The sequence below is a fragment of the Agelaius phoeniceus genome, chromosome 1, assembly GCF_051311805.1.
Source record: "Agelaius phoeniceus isolate bAgePho1 chromosome 1, bAgePho1.hap1, whole genome shotgun sequence".
Lineage (NCBI taxonomy): Eukaryota > Metazoa > Chordata > Aves > Passeriformes > Icteridae > Agelaius > Agelaius phoeniceus.
The window spans coordinates 64,663,994-64,681,246 of record NC_135265.1 but is presented as its reverse complement, the minus strand read 5'-3'; the positions used below and the strand labels follow the sequence as shown (position 1 = coordinate 64,681,246).

The 17,253-nt window shown below is 45.7% G+C and overlaps 1 protein-coding gene across 2 annotated transcripts in view; it reads right to left on the bottom strand.

Moving 5' to 3' along the window:
* Positions 1-12,011, bottom strand: part of JARID2 (jumonji and AT-rich interaction domain containing 2) — a 211,250-nt gene extending 199,239 nt beyond the window's left edge. The window contains exon 1 of one of the 2 annotated variants that reach the window (XM_077180422.1): positions 11,067-12,011. In XM_077180422.1, the coding sequence (XP_077036537.1) occupies positions 11,067-11,111 (45 nt within the window). In that variant the 5' untranslated portion in view covers positions 11,112-12,011. The remainder of the gene's footprint in view (positions 1-11,066) is intronic. The other variant, XM_054645196.2, reaches the window with a different exon arrangement.
* Positions 12,012-17,253: the final 5,242 nt, after the last annotated feature.

The following is a 17,253-nucleotide window of genomic DNA, read 5'->3' as shown; positions in this document are numbered from 1 at the left end:
AAAGTGGATAGAGGACCTTAGTCAGAAATACACAGAAATGAGAGAGAAAAGCACAGCAGTGGAAGACAAGAACACAGGGGAGAGTGAACTGTAAAAATGCCAGCACTATGCACACACGCACACTATAATGAAGAGTAAGCAAAGAAAAATAACAGTTATTACCTTTAAATAAAACATTAAGAGGCTGAAAAAGAAAAAAAAAAAACACCCTGAAACATTTCAGAAAAAAAAAACCCAAAACAGGCAGTATTACACTTAGTAAAGCTATTAAAACCAGTAAATGGCTATCACCCTTGTGGAAAACTAACATTCCTGCCTGCAAATACTTGCACACACTCTTACACAGGAACAGCAAAATCTCAAGCCCTGAAAAGCACTTCGGCATGTGCTTAACTCATAAGCTCCAAGTACTTCAATTGACGTCAGTAAGAGTATTCATACATTTGAGACTGGCACGTGCTTCAGTGCCTTGCTGGATCCAAACTGAGGGTGCCAATTCCACGTCTTTTTAATCCACAGCAAAGCCAAAGAGGTCCTTGTGCCTTGCTGCTCCCTTAACTGTGCCACTAAAAAGTCCTGCAGGCTTGCACTGAAACCAGACCATTTAAAGATGAGAAGGTGGAAGAAAAAAGAGCCTAGGCATAACTACTCTTTAAGTCTCATAATTTCAGTGACCCTATTTCACATGCAGCTCTTTGGCTGTATTGATATGGCCAAAGCACCATACCATGAAGGAATGATTCATAGCGTCACCACTGCTGGCTTCAATGGTGAGAAAAAAGCATGTGATGCCACATCCTGCTGCTCCTATAATTAAAGGAAGCCTTGGTTTTTGCAGCTTTTTGATTTGACATGGTTTGGCCTTCTCACACTACTTGGGAACCCAGGGCAAAAATACATCAGCACTTCAGTTCATGTGCACATTCAATAGACATGAGTAGTTTTAACATGAGAAGCTATCTGAACGTATTATTGAGTGGTACAAAATAAAACAAATAAAGCCATGGGAAATTTCTGGATGAATTCCCTTATGTAAGCAGGTTCTTATCCCAAGATGTAGAAAATAGAACAGTACACTGGCTTCAATTCCACAGTGAAGCTCTTGCATATGGGATGGGTGTGTGTGGCTGCTGAACTAGAAAAGAGTAGCAGTTCTCCTACCACATTCAGCAGTGGAACTTTGCCTCCAGCAGAACAGCTATCTTAATTTTCTTTTCTTCCTCTTTTTATTTCTCTCATTGAAGGACAAAATTGTTCAAATCCTACCTAAGCAAGCGTAACATGTAACAGTAGAACATTTTTAATTCTATTTGAACTGATTTTAGCACTTTGGAAATGATTATGGCACTGCCATCACCACAGGCACAAACACCTTTAGCTTCATTTTCACCTGTGAGGTCTAACTTAATTTCAACATTGTTTAATATTCACCATGCTTCCAGCAGTAAAGCAGTACAGCAAGATCTAAATCCGAACAACCCTTAAAACAGACAAGGACAGCTAATTTTACTTGCTATGAAATAAAACATGTATCTTGACTCCTATTTAGTCATAATTTCACAGCCCATTTAAACTCACTCTATTGCTAACAGATGCAATCCTACCCCTCCCTCGCCACTTCACTGGGTGTCCCTGTAACACTTTCCCAAGACCAAGTATTTTTCTAGCTACATCACAAACTGCAATATTAAATGAATCCACATTAAAAATCAACCACATTTTGTCAGTTCAGTTTTTACCTGCAAAGTCCCCAGTCTGAGGTGGGAGTGATCACCTGGCACATGTCAGCCTGCAGAAGAGAAGGGGAAGAAGCAGCCAGAGGGAAGGCTGAACCACTTCCACCAGTGCAGTGCAGGCTTAGAGTAACCACAGAATCACAGCACTAGGCACCTCACTGGTCTCCACATTCATAATGCTGTTACTGAAGGCAAAAAGCTTAAGCCATATACAGGGCATTCAAACACAGATTAGGAAAAAGAGAGTAGGACAGGACAGGTTCTCTTGACAGCGACTTCTTATTTTGTTGTTTTTACTGGTTCATGGCATAACAGATCAGGAGAAAAAAAAAAAGCCGCTTCAAAATTATTTGCCATTAGGACAACCATTATTTCTTCCAAATTATAAATAATTCACAAGTTACAGTTACTATAACATGCCCTAATTCCAGCTTTTAAGTTACATGAAGTTGCCTGTCTTACAAAATTATATTACTATGTCTCCATTATAAGCTGAATAACTACAACAATAGAATTAACACTGGCTTTCTGAGACCAGAGAATGTCCCTTTCAGTTGCGGCTATAAAGCAGAAGTTAGTTGGAGTAGCACTTCTTCTAATAATTTATTAAAAGCTCTACTATACCCAAACAAGACTGTAAGAAGGCAGTCTTTCTGCTGCTGGAGCCTTAATCTTAAATTTGAAAAGCTTTTACCAGCCTGCAAAGTGGCAACAGGCCATGAGAATTATCATCATTATCACTAGACTTCAGGAGGGGGTAAAAAAGTAATTATCAATCAGAAAACCCCATCTCATGTATACATTCCATCTAGGTCATCCATACATGAAATAGACTTAATGAAGGCTGGTCACCTGAAACACCACCAAAAAAGGAACCTCATACAACACCAGTTTAGTTACCAGTCAACTTAAAAAACAGTAACAGAAAGCCTTCTTTTTAATTGGCTTTGAGTTTTGTGAACTCAAAAGTCTGAATCAAGTTTTCTAGGGCTCAAATCAAAACAAAAGTATGTTGGATTTTTGAGGTTTTTTCAGCTCAAGTTGAGTTAAGAAGCTAATTAATCTGACATATGTGCAGGGTTGCAAATTTGTGTTTTGGGGGTTTTAACATGCATGCTGCAGCTGAGAAATCTGGCTTACAACTTTGATGTACCAAAAAGAACTGTAGGACAAAGTGGCTGAAAGTAGGATCCATAAAATAAAAAAGGCAAGAAAGAAGGAAACATATCCCTTCTCTAAGTCACCCTCAGTCTGTCTAATGGGTTCCTTACAAAAAGAAAAAAAAGCTATAAACATAAGTTGGTGGCCTGCAGCATCTTAAAAATCTAATTGCAATGAACTTTGTGAACATAAAGACTCCCAGTTTAAGACCAAAACAGGAAACTATATGCTAAATATAACAGCTAATAAAAATATGATAAGCATCTTAAAGACTGAGAGACTGCAGACTCCTGTCCAAGACTCATGGTTTCTGTCCATTTCAATAGTAGCAACCTGAAAAAATATTTGTACATTGCCATTGACTTGATTCACAGGCTTTACATCACCAAGTTTCTCACTGCAATTCTTAAACGTGCAGGCCATTCAAAAATGTGGACAGAAAATTATTATTTAGCTGTTTAAATGCAGTTGTCAAGGTCCAGGGCAAATTGAATTCCTGCCACCTGGGAGCCTCAAAAGCTTACTCTCTTGGCTGGACTCCCCCAAATGCAGCATAACTAGCAAGATGCCTAGCACAAGACTAAAGTTTACCCAAGGCAGTAATAGATTTTTTTTGTTATCCAGAAAAAGAATGAAGTACAATGCTCAAAGAGAAAAGAAAGTTCTTCCCATAACATACAAATGTGGGAAAGGGCACAGAAGACCATCCCATTCTTGTGGGCAGTGAAGGAAAAAAATAACCTCATCAAAATGCCAGTACACAACATATCCAGAAATATCGTGGAGCATGCATCTCTACCCACTCACATAAAACTGTTTCAAAAATAGGCACAGAATAAGCATATAGTTGAAAGAGCGGATAATTTCTCCAAATTCACTCCCATCATTTTTAATTGAAAAGCATGCACTGCCTCAACACTCATCTGCAAGCAAAGCTAAAAATGAATTGCTTGCAATATATAGTTATCCTAACTTGGCTCAGACAACACAGTATCAAAGTGCAAAACTAAGATTAGTAGATTATGTCAGAATGAGCTCCCATGGTTTATTTTTGAATGCTGTAAATATCGTTAGCCAGTCATCATAGCATGTGTGTGCCAAAATACGCTAATCTCCTGCAACTATCACGTCATCCAAAAGATGTCAGACCAGAAAGGCAAGCTTCAAGAACTGAAAGCAGAGCACCAGGGACTCAAATACCACAAACCCTCCTGGAGTACAGCAGCAGGCCACAGTTTCTCAACTTCCTATTATTTGCATTTCTTCTCAGTCACAGATCCAAGGCTGCCTTTTTTGCAGAGCAAATCAAGGGAAGAACTTGGCAGAAAAGATGGCAAGAAGCCATGCAGAAAAGACGAAGCAGATTACAGAGGAGAGACATTTAGAAAGGATTAAATCATGCCCCTCAAGTGATGCAATTATGAACTCTTCTGGGGGCATCATCACATTTCTGCTGAACTGATTTTAGCAGTGTCAAAATATCCAATTCCACCTGTAGCAGTTCTACAGGCACTAAACTGAACCTGACCAGAAACTACTCCAGCTCCAAAGGCCTGACCTAGATGCAGAAAGTATACAGAGACCTTAGTTTACCTTTCTCACTTTGTTTTCAGTGGATTTTTAACACACAATCCCATTAAAGCCCAATAAAAGGAGGTTTTTGTCCCTCAGATAAAAATAGGGGATATTTTTATATCCCATCAGTCCAGGATGAGACATTTCCCGCAGAAATGCTGAAGCAGCTTCACATCTTCCCTATGTGTACCAGTGAAACGATGATTTCCACCTGTGCCTCTTTCTCTGCTTCTGTGCTTAGCCAGGCTGGTCACTCGGAATGGCTTCCTGCAGGAGCATAAATTAAGCCAATAAACTTGGCACAGGAGCAGATGGGGTGCACTCCCAGCATCCGTCTGCTCACAGACCAAGGAACCGTGATCCCAAGCCTGGAGACGCGATGTTTGGCATGGCTATGGTCCCAGGCACTGCTGAGCTTTGCCACTCATCATGGCCACCCTTGCAGAGCAACTTCAACAGCAGCATTTTACAGCTTCAGATCCCTTTTCTGCATAGGAAAGAGTCAGACAAAAAGACAGGACAAGCAGAGGGGAGGAGAGCTAGCATATTTTCAAACAAGACCTCACTGCTATAATTAAAGGGTTTATTCCTTTCCCACAGCCCACACTGGAAATACCAGGCTGCTGTCAGATTACTGAAGGAACAACTTCAGAACAGGATGTCATTACACAAGGGAAAGTGTGAAACCCGAGCAAGTGAAACAGCAAATGGTTTTAAACCTTCTACCTACTGCTTCATTGAGGAAACGTTTCTGTAACTGACTGAAATAAACTCACCCCTCCAAATGAAAACTAAGAGCTCCCAAATAAAACCTGCCTGTTAAAAACCAAGAAGGATTGCATCCAATATTCCCAGAAGTAATAAGCCAGCAAAACAACCAACCATCAAAGATCTAAGAGAACACCAAATAGATTTTGGCAATCATATTATTTCCTGTATCTGAATTTCAGTGCCAAGTAATCCTCACATACTAGACCTGAATTTTACAAGGGGCTTGCAGATTTTAAGTTTCCTGGTGGCTTCCTACCACTTAAAAATGCTTTAAATAAAAAATGGTGGTTAAGTACAAAAAGTCTATGTGTACCATGTCCCATCATTCATTTGGACATTAAACTCCAGGTACATTTTACCCTTTTCTCTAAGGTCCTAACAACAGGTTTAAAAACTGTCAAGCTTAAGTTTTGGCCTGTGGGGTTGGGACATTTAGGGCCATCAGCACCAGGAAACACTTAAGGGAAGTTCAGGTTTGGCAACACTGAAATTTGCATTAATAGACTTGAATTTTAATGTCCCGTTAATCTTACACAGAGGCAGTCAAATCCATCAGCACTATTGTTTTCAGACTGTCTGCCCACTAAGGCAAACAATGCATCATTTACACTTGGTTTACATTTATAGTTGGGAAGCAAGCCATGCAAAGGACTAAGGGGGAGAAACCAGAGTGTTTTAAATGCAAATTTGGATTTTGAAGAATTGAGTATTCCTCTGCAAATTCCACATCTGCTAGATCACACAAAAGCTGGGTGCTTGTAATAAAAAATAATAAACGTGTCTCTGCTTTTGCTTTCCCTACTTTAAAATTGCCTTTAAAGCCTTCCTTTCACTTGACTGCTGCAAACTGGAAACTTTAGAAATGAAAGCAGCTGGTCTTTCCCCTCCGTCAAGTTGATTGAATTCAGTCACTATACAATAAAAATGGGCAAAAGCAAACCCCAAATCAACCCCCCAAAACATGTTCCACCTCCTCAAGAGCTTTCACTTAGGTTCAAGCCAGGAAATAACAGTAAAGTGCATAAACAAAACATAAATTTTAACGTGGATTCTCTTTAGCTTCAGACTATAAGGTTTAAAAGTTGACCTACTTTATGTAATACTCCCACAGCTGAGTCATCACAGTATCAACTGGTCTCTATCAGCTGCAGGGTATGATCATCTATTAAAAAAAAAATAGAAGCATCCATACTGAAATGCCTTTTTTATTATGTTAAGAATATAACATTAATCTAACAGTCCAGACCATAACTAGGATAGGGAAAATTTTTGAAGAAAGTTGGAACTACATAAAGTAGTCTCTTATAATGCAGATGCCATGCCTTGTAGCAACAGCCTGTAAGCTACAGGATAGAATACTGGAGAAGGCAGCAGAAATACAGATTAGTTCCAACTCTGCCGCTGTTACAGCATGTAGCTTCAGGCTAGCTAGTAATTTAGACTTCTTTCTTTTTCATCAAACAATAAAATGGAGGGAATGCTACTGCCTTACAGAATCAATAATACTGACGTTTATACCACATTTTAGCATATGCATAACATTAGCTATTACTACAGAAAAGGAGGGGGTAATATGTTTTTAATACTGGCTTCGTAGGCCTCACAAGAGAAGGTGAAAGTGCTTAATGAACATTAGAAACTCTTCACAGGGGCCTTGATTCACTCTAATTCACTCTGGGCAGCATCTTACTGCTCCTGGCTTGCAGACCATCAGAGTGAGCAGGAGTCCATTAGTATCTCAGGGCAAAACATCTGTTGATAGCAAAATATTCATTAAAAAAAAAAATAAGTACTTTAATTATTAGTTTCTACTTATGTACTATCCTATAGCCACTTACAACATAATGATATAGTCTCAAGAGACCAGAAGGAGGTTAAGAGGAACCCAAAAGTAGCTCTCGAGCGCAGCTAGCATGTTTAAGTTTTTCACACAGGAAAAGACTTGAGCAGCTATGCTGCTGGAATTGTTACAGCAAGTGTGAAAGAGACCCAGCAAAAAAAAGCCCCCAAAGGTGATGCGAATGAAGATGCAGCTTACACTGAGTACTATCTCTGCTGCCAGCACCCTCTTTACATTATTTCTTGTAGGAAGTGGTCAGACTTTGAGCCTGTCGTCAGTTGTGGGGATGGGGAAGAGAAATGGCAACCGCTCACAGAAAAAGCAGCAGGGCAGGCAGCTCCAGCAGAAGCCCTGGAGTGCCCAGGGTCAGGCTCCTGCACAAATGCCCCGATGCAGAAGAAGGGGGTGGTGCTGCAGTTACCATCCCCCCCAAAACTCAACTCCCTGAGCCCACATCAAGCACACCCAAATAAAGAGTATTGTTTCAAAGGCTGCAGCAGGCACCAGAGCTCTCAGATGTCTGCAGCATGCTAATCCTGGCCAGGCCTCGCTGGCCCTCTGTCTGAGGGGCTTACCAGGCCATCCGTAGGTGAAGTGTGTCACCTCATGGCAGACTACAGCACTTTTACTTCTGCAAGGATAAGGAAACAAATCACAGGAGGTGACAGTAGTGACATTACTCCTTAATTATACTTCACCATCTGCTACCGTGGCAGAACTGTGCAGGTATTTTAAGGCGGTAATCCAGGTCTGATACTCTGAGACCTAAGCTAGCAGGACCAGAAGATTTGCTATTTGAGCATCACAAAAACAGTCAGAAAAATGCACCTGTGAACTTCGTACAAGACATCAAAGCTTTTGAATCAAGAACTATTAATTCCAAACGCATACTGAACGCAGTCTGGCTTCACAGTGGATGCTTTACAAAGCTGTCAGTTTTGTGAGGCTGGAGCCAAAAGGCAATATTTGATATGTAAAGATGTTTGAGAAGGAGGAGGGTAAAGTGAGAAGAAAGAGTTGCATGAGTCAGCCATGGATCTTTTAAAAATTAAGCGATAGCGTTTTTAAACCACAGGAAAAGAAGATGCATACACGGATTTCCTCATTCCTGGTTTGCCAATCGCAAAAGGTAACGCTCCCTAAGTTTAAGAGAACTTTCAATTGCGAGCACTTACTGAGCAGGGAGCCGAGCCCTGCGAGGGCAGCCCACAACACGGAGGCTTTCCTCCATTGTTCTCACTACCTTCTTGTTTTCAGAATTCATTTCGCAAATGCTGAAAAGAAAAAAACAGCAGCAGCAGCAGCCTGAACAGGCTTCACTCCTGACACAAGGCCAGTCTAAGCCGAGGCTGGATGGGGCTCTGAGCAACCTGATCTAGTGGAGGGTGTCCCTGCCCACGGCAGGGGGTTGGAACTAGGTGATCTCCAAGGTCCCCTTCCAGTCCAAACCGTTCTGTGATTCCATGACTCTGTGACAACTGGCAGTGACACGAGAGGAGCGGGGCCGTGAAGTACCACACTTGGTGCCCGTGCGGTGGCTGTGCCCTCGCTCCTCTGGCGGAGCATCACCTCCGGCCTAGGGGCACGAGGGACCGGGGTGGGCAAAATGGGTCCCGATACCGGGACCATTGTTCCAGGTGCAGGCGAAGCTTGTGCTGGCACTGGCGAGGAGGAGGAAGAGGCGGCGGCGCGCTCCGCCGGGCTACCGTAGCGCCCGAAGGTCACGGGCAGGAGACGTGCCACCACGCGTGTCGCCACAGGGCAACGTGACGGGCGCTCTCCTCCCACCCCGAAGGCGGCGGCAGGGCGGCCCCGCACCTGTTCACCTGGCCCGGGCCGCCCCCTCGCTCCCTGCCTGCCTCCCTCCCTCCCTCCCCCGCGGCGCCGCCGCCGAGCGCTGCCCCGGGGGCTCCTCCCGCCCCCGCCCCGCTTCGCCGTGACGTCACGGAGGGGCGGGGGGGCGCAGTGCTGGGGGGACGCCGAAGGTTCCGCGGCGCGCAGGCCCGTCCCTTTGTGACGTCACGGGAGCGGGGCGAACCTGGCCGGGCGGCGGCGTGGCCGCCGGCCCGCGGGCTCCGTCACAGCCCCAGCAACCTGTTGCTGCCGCCGCCGCCAGCGCGCCCCGCCGGCACCACCGCCCCCTGCAAAAAAAAAAACGAAAATGGGGAGGGGCTCGGGGGGAAAATAGGAGACGGGCGAAAAGGGTTAAATAAAAGCGCCGCCGCGAAGTTGTGAGCGGGAGAGCGAGCACCCCTGCACATTGTCCGCCCTCGTCTCTCCTCCCCCGGGAGCCGCGCTCTCGGCCTCTGCCCGGCGTTGCGGGAGCGGCGCCGCATTGTTCGCCCCGGGGAGCCCGGGGGGAGCCGGGCTTTGGGGTGATCTCTCCCCCTCTTCCTCTTGCCCCCCCTCCCCCTTTAATTAATAACACCGCGGTTTCCTCCCCCCCCCCCCCCCCCCCCCCCGCCCCGCTTTTGTCTGCCTGCCTGGGAAACGTGGACGCCTCGCGTGTTTCGCCAGACTTTCCACCCGCCGTTCCCGTTTCGATGCCATACTTTAAACTCGCCGGCCCCGGGCTCCCCTCTCCTCTGCAATGCGGATGTATTTTAATTCGGAAATTTAGGGGGGTGCGGGGGGGGTTGGAAAGGAGGAGGGGGGCAGCTTCGACATAGCGCGCAGGCCCCCCCTCCCCTTCATCCCCAAAAGCACACACACATCGTTCCACCGCCTCCCCCGGGCAGCGTTGCAGCGGGGCGGGCAATCGATAGCGGCAGTCAGCTGGAGTCAACTGCAGTTTTTACCAAATCTATAGAATACCGAGGCAAAGTGTCCCGAAGGTCACCCTCCCTGCCAAGGGACACCCCTACGCTGAAAGAAATCGGCGCAGGCGACAAGACACGATATAAACTACAACTTTTAAAGCCTTGCATCAAACACGCCCAAAAGCGAGGATTTCTATGTATTTCCCCCCATATCCGCCCCCCAAAATTTGTTGGTTTTTTTTAAACATGGAGATAAAAAACATTATTCGCTTTACTGCATATATAGATAATCCCCTCCGCTTTCCCAAACGTTAAGGAAGAACTGTCCTGTGCCAATCAAAACGTAACTGGAGCACGAACAAAAATCCAACTACCCATCCACATTTATATGTTTAAAGGATTAGACAATTACGAGGGATTGGTTAAGCGGCTGAATAAAGAGAGGCAGAAATACAGCCCAGGCTCCGCTGGATTAGCCCAAATTTTCGAGCCATCATAATGAATTATTTTTAAAACAGCACCGAGCCATTTTCCTCATTATTCCAGTCAATCTTGAGGAACGCGCTGCCCGTAAGGCGATTCCCAGCTGCTCCGGTGTCTATCGCAAGGCAGAGCAGCCGAGGATCGCACACAGGAGAAGGGGATGTGGTACTGCGAGAAACCAGCTCGCCATAACCACTCGGTTTCAAGTTAAAGGGCTTCCAACAACCACCGCCGCCGCTTCACCAGACGGGGACAGACACACGTAGATAATTAAAAAAAAAAAAAAAAAAAAAGAGAGAAAAAACCAAAAAGCGCAACCCCAACCAAAAAAAAAAAAAAAAAAAAAAAACACCAACCCCAAAAAACAACAACAAACCTATTTTAGCATGCAAAAGCACAGAATTAAGAAAACCGCTTGAAAATGCAGTTCGGTGACACATCGGGGCAGCCCCCCGAGCTCCTCGCGTTTCATCTAAAACTAGATTATGATTGTGTCATTTGAGGTCAATACATTTATTCACTGGAGGAATCGCTACACAAATCTGGTTTTATAACCGAACTGGATAGCAGGCTTCCCTGTTAAAAGGGGCCTCTGAAACTCCCCCACCACACCACAGAAAAATCAAATTCAGCATCACATTTGTTCCCAAAGCCTTAGAGCTGCAAGATTAGCTATAAACTTGACATTCACTGCCATTTCGTAAAACTGGGAGTCAAACGATGTATGTTATGTCCACTTACGTATTTCTTTTGAATTATATTCCTCTTGGGTCTTTCTTTGCTCATTCTGGTATCCAAATTCTGATTGCAAAAGGGGACAATTGCTTCATGAATTAAAGCCGAGACAATAAAAAAAAAAATTTAAAAAAATACCGAAAAAATCCAGGGGGGAGGGGGTTGTTTGTAGTGGTATCTTGTAATCCGACTTTCTTTCCTCACAATGTGATTCTCCTAGCAATAAATCCGAGAAATGGGGGACGGAAGAAAAAAAAAAAAAAAAGACGAATGCGAAGGAAACAAAAAAAACAATTCACTTTAGTGAAGCATTATAATGGAAAATTTCCCCCTAAACACAAAAAACGACGCCCTTGATATCCCCTTTTCTCTTTTTCAAGCCGCCTAAGCGATCTGCAGGTCCTTAGTGTCAGAGCTGTAGTTACATCTTGGAGGAGGAAAGGGGCCGGGAGGAGAAGATAAATAATCGGGACGTTGGAAGTCACGTTTGTGCCGCTGCAGCAGGGAAAGCGGCAGGGACAACTCCAGCAGCGGCGGCGGCGGCGGCTCCGGCGGCAGCAGCGGCGGCGGCGGCGGCGGCAGCGAGTGCTGCACGCACCGTGTGTGTCTCCGCTCCTCCAGCTCCCCCCCTAACCAATGAGAACAGCTCTCCGCCAGCAACTTTAAATGGACCTGGCTCTTTTTTTTTTTTTTTTTCCTCCCCTCCTCTGTTGTTAATATATATGTCTGCGTGCGTGCGTGTGCGCGCGCGCGTCTGTGTATGTGTGTGTATATATATATGTATGTATGTATGCGTGTGTATATATATACACACACGGACACACGGCACACACACACATACATGCATACACCGCCTAGGGCTCGCCCTTAATTCCCAACCGGGGCAGCAGCCGCAGCGCCCGGCCCCTCGCCACGCTCAGCGCATGCAACAGGCCTCGCTGAACACTCCATGCGGGTCAAGCGTCATGCGCTTCCCTCTCCCAACCCCCACCCCTCTTCCCACCTCCCTTCTTTCGGCATTTAAGCGTGGCCACCCGGCAGCGAAGGTCGCCGCGAGCCCTACGCCGAAACCCGAGCCCGGAGTTTGAAGACGGTCCCTCAAAAGCGCAGCACGCTCTGTCGCCGTGCCCTGCCCCCCTCCCCGCCCCGCTGCAGCCTCCTCACTCCTCCCGCCTGCCAAGGGCTGTCCTTCCGCTCCGTCCTTGCGCCCGCCGCGCCTCCCCCAGCTTCGGCACGCACGGGGGGCCCGCCGCGCTGGCAGCACCTGAAAGTCACGTTTGGCCGCGCAGGCCCTAAGAATTGTCCTTGCTCGTGGGGAAAGTTGTAGTTCCCTCGCCACAAAATGGCGAACGGCGGAGAACTACACCTCCCGGCGTGCGCCGCGCGCCCGGCGGCCGATTGGCTGCTGGGCACGGAACCCCCTTCGCCACGCTCGTCCTTCCCCAACACTACCCGCCCCCCCCCCCATGTCGGTTTCCCCCCTCCGCGGCGCTCGATGGTAGAGGCTGGGGGGGGGGCAGAGGGCGGGGGAGAGGCACGACAGGAGAAGGGAGGAGGAGGAGGAGAAGGGCGAAGGGGAAGTTTATTTGGAATCGCTGACAGGGAGTGGGGAGGCAGGCAGGCGCCGCGGGAGGCTGCAGGCGGAGCGCGGGGATTAATGTGTCTGGGTTGGGCTGGGAAGTGGCGGCCGAAAACTTCGTGTCTGTATGCTGCGCCCACTGAGGAGGCGGCGGTCTGGGTCTGCCGGACAGACAGACGGACTGCCTGCCTGCCTGCCGGGCGGGCGTGTCAGCTCGGGACACGCAGCGGGCTGGGCTGGCCCGTGCGGGGCCCGCTCGGTGTCTCCAAGGTGTTCCGAGGTCGCGCCTCCTGCGCCGCCGCCGCCGCGCCGGGGCTGCCCCGCGGGAGCTGGGCCGGTGGCCCGGCGCGCCCGGGAATAACCTTCCTGTGCGGATGGATGGATGGATGGATGGATGTGTGCTTTTAAACGCCGCCGAGAGCCCGGCGGCTGCCCAGGAGAGCGGCCCGTCCTCGCCCAGGGCTGGTCGGCGCCTGCTGCCCCATCCCCGGCGGGCTCTGCCGCTGGACCCGCCCGCGGCTCCTGGAAACTCCTGGTGTGAAATCCCGAAGTTCCAATTCTCGATTAATTTCAAGTGTATTTTTTATTTCATTAAAACAAAAAGAAAGTAAACTGTTACGGAAGTGGAATGTCCTTCTTCAGCAAAAGCCCAGCAGTTCCTTAATGGCAGGTGAGGGGGTTGGAGCAAGAGAGGAGGGTCACGAAGTTGATGAGGGGACTAAAGCACCTTCACTACGGAGACAGGCTGCGAATGTTTGGGACTGTTCAGCCTGGAAAAGAAAATATTCTGTAGAGTCTCCATCCATATTGTTCAAAGCCAGGTTGGAGAAGGCCTTTGAACATCCTGATCTAGAGGGAATTGTCCTTTCCCGGGACAGCGGGAGCTATAACGATGTGATCTTTAAGGTTTCTTCCAACCCCTAATATTCTATGATTCTATAATTACATCTCCTTTAGGGACGGGGAGGAAAGAGCGTCATTAATGATCTCCCTTGGTGTGAGGTATCACCGTACCCAGTGTGTGTTGTGCTTTTCTGTAGGACTCACCACCAACTATGAGCTGCTTTACTCTTATGCTAATTACTACACTTGGGTGATGCTTTAGGGGCTTTACACTGTTTTCCACCTGCAGTTTTTATGTTCAGTTCCCTTCGGGAGAGTATTATATCTGCCCCACAGGAATGACAATTTTTGTGCAAGACTCTTGAGTGGCAGTGTTCAGGGGCAGGAGAGCAGGACACAGAACTTGCCAGAATATCACTCACTAGTACCTAGTCTTAAGTTTTCACCATGAGGCTGAAATGAATAGGGCAAGGAGACCAGCTCCTCTTGGATGCCTTTATTGAGTGATCAGCTCTGGATGTGGGCCAGAGGAGGAGGTAGACAGTTTTGCTCCACAGCAGAACTGGGGTTTCCATCCCCACAGGCGTGCCTAGGAAGACAATTTTAGGCTCGTCGTCTAGAGTCCTCATTCTGACCCAGTTCTGGTCAGGTCACAGTGACATCTAAAGCCTTGGTGGTGCAGTAGGAGAACTTCTGGCTAGTAGGACCCATCACTTAGTTCCTTAAATCTTCGGCCAGCTCGTTGTTTTTAGGGTCTTTCGTTGGATTTCCTTGACGGTCTCTTAGTTTGCTATTTTCCCGGGGGTGTTACCTGATGCCACGCTGGGAAGCAGCAGAGGCAGTACACCACAGGTGTAACAAAGTTACTGGTAGGGTAAGGGGGTTAACGGTGGGGGTAACTTAAAGGTTTAACATTTAACAACAATTTAAATAACACAATTAACTTGTTACAGTTTCAGATTAACACTAACAACTCTAATTGTATTAACTTCTGAACTTGTTCATAACAAGACCATCCTTCCTCATTTATATAAATAAGTGACCGTGGTGTTCTCCCTTTACCTTAGAAATACAATACAAATAATGTTTAGGACACTGAATGGAAGAAATAAAGTTATGTCATAATTTCTCTAGTTTCCCTTAACTTCTTCGTGTTTATTGCTAATTATTTCAGGACTGTTTTCCCAATCTTGTTTAATAAAAATTGGGGTATAAAATGGTCTGTGCTTGGCCTCATCCAGTATCAAAGCTTTTAGGATAATACTACTTGTGATCAGGTTAGTCTTCTGAAGCCTTTCCATTAGGTCTCTTATGGGAAAATGTAGATTCCTTCTTAAGAGTAAGTCGAAAGTGAGGTTTTCATTCCTTGAAATTGGAAATATGCACATTTCTCATAGGACTGTTTAACTTCCTGTCCTCTCTTGTTTTTATTAAGGTGCTTATGTAGCATGAAGGTCTAGGACATCCTTGGAAAAAAATGCTTTTGTCTTGGCTTTTCTTCAGTTAGTAACAACGAGTCTGTGCTCCTCCAAGAGACATTTTGGAAAGCCAGAAGAGACAAAGATGGCCATTAATGTATTTCTGAGTCAACAGCTGAGCAAAAAGTTTTTATGGAAAACCTACCTGGCTTTTCTCAGATGGCATAAGGTAGCAAACCCAGCTATTCCCCCGCCCCTTTACTTTGGAGATTGCTTCCTGAGTGGTCTTAAAAGTCTTGGTGTTGCTATGTTTGCTGCTGGCTTTTGTGCCATGTGTTGAACAAGAGCTTACTGTCAGTGCAAGCTAATGAATTTTCTTCTCGAGGCTGGGTGGCAGAAACCTTTCCCATGGATCCGTGGCTCTATTTACATTTGTGTTCTGTTACACAGAGCATTGTATTGTGCACATGCTGGGTATCGTGTATCCGCCGTGGGTCTTGCCTTTCAGCTCTAGCTTGTGTACATTTTGGGGACTGACCTTTTAAATACTGATGCTGGACTGCTTTGCAAAATTAATTAAATGCTGGTACAATAGCGCTTAGTATCATAGGTTAACTGCTATTGATGTCAGTGTTTGCAATTACATTTGATCACTTTTTTTTCTAGTTTCATTGTGACTTTCATCATGGTCACTTCCAACTGTAACTCTGCTTGAAGATGTTTGAGAAGTGACTACTGCTAGCAGGATAGAGATTCCTTGTTCCTTTTTTTCCCTTGTTTCCTTCTTACTCGTTTCTTCATTTTAAATAATACTTTTACAGGAATTACACACAAAAGAGCTCCCAAGCTGGATTTATGTGTTCTACAACTAGTTTTTAGTCATTGTCCAGTGTCAACCTTTCCAACAACCTCAGTGGTCTGAGTATAATGCTATTGTACAAAAAACTTTGGGGATTTTTTGTTTCTTTGGGTTTGTTGTGGTTTTTTGTTTTGGGTGGGAAGGGGGATTTCTTGGTTTGCATGGTTTGTTTAGGATTAGTTTTTTTGGGGGGAGTGGTGGGGTGAGGATATTGTGGATTATTTCTTTGCATGAGCATAACATATTTTATACATGGTTCATTTGGACTTGTGCATACTAAGCATCCTAGGTGCAGTTACCTCTGAGCAAGAGGTGAAATATGGTCACTTTCTAGCATATAATAGAACTTTCCAGCATACAATTCAGTGAAAAGTGAAAGGAAACTTCATTCAAGAGGAACCTTGGTGATACCTCTCCAGCTACTAGAGTTTACATAATATGTGCCTAGTTCACATCTCAATGAAGATAAAATCCATCTGAGGTTATAGGAAAAGAGCATTCATTATGGCTGACTTGGCTCTGACTGTATTTTTTTTTTTTAATTTAATTTGGGGACTACTGCTCTTGGCACTTTTGGACTTGGAAGGCAGATATATGTGCAGATTGGTTTGTGGTGTCCTCAGAATTCTGGGGCAAGAGTTTTAGTAAGTTAATGTGGAAGGTCCTGCTATGGGTGCTGGTCAAAACAGGTCAAAATTAATAAAAAAGAATATGTAGTTCCTAAGGAAAAATATATAATTTTTAAAGCTTTTTGGTTGTTCTCTCTTTTTATTGGTCAAATAGATTAAACAATAGGCACAAGCAGTATGGGGAAGACAGAAAGAACATGGGATGAACTCATGTGAGCCACAGTTCCCCAGTGGGCAAACAAAGGGCGTGATGCCAGACAAGATCGGCCATAAAAGAGCCTTGTCCTGGGGGCAGGCTGTGATTCTCTGCGGACAGATGGCAGCTTACCAGTTCATAAAGACCACTTCTGGATACCTTTCCTTCAACTCTTATTTATCTGAATTATGCCACAGAAAAGACAAGAATAAATTCTCTAGTGTCAAACAGATTTCCTACAATAGAAAGTGATGCAGCTTTGAATTCTGAGACCTTATATCTTATATGAATTAAAGCAAAATGATTTTTACATTGAGAAGGATGAGGGTGAGAGAGGGTTGGTAGCTTTGTGCTACAGAACTTGCTTCTAGCCCTAGAATCTGGTTGGCCATCTGCAGAGATCTGTGGGGAATTCTCGGGGGTTTTTTTGAGGTTTGAATCACTTCTCGGAAGCTTGGTGGAGTAGGTAAAGAGACTTTAAAAGTGGACCCCCAGGTCTGTCAAATCAACACACATTCCTACAGAGTAACTTTTTGTGTGACAAGCAACGACAGCATTTATGTATAGCATATTTTGTTTCATGTTTGAGAAGATTGAACTTAACCATAGGCAGACAGCTCTTCCTTCTAGCAACTAAGAAGGATGTGGAGGCCATCGGAGAGAGACCTC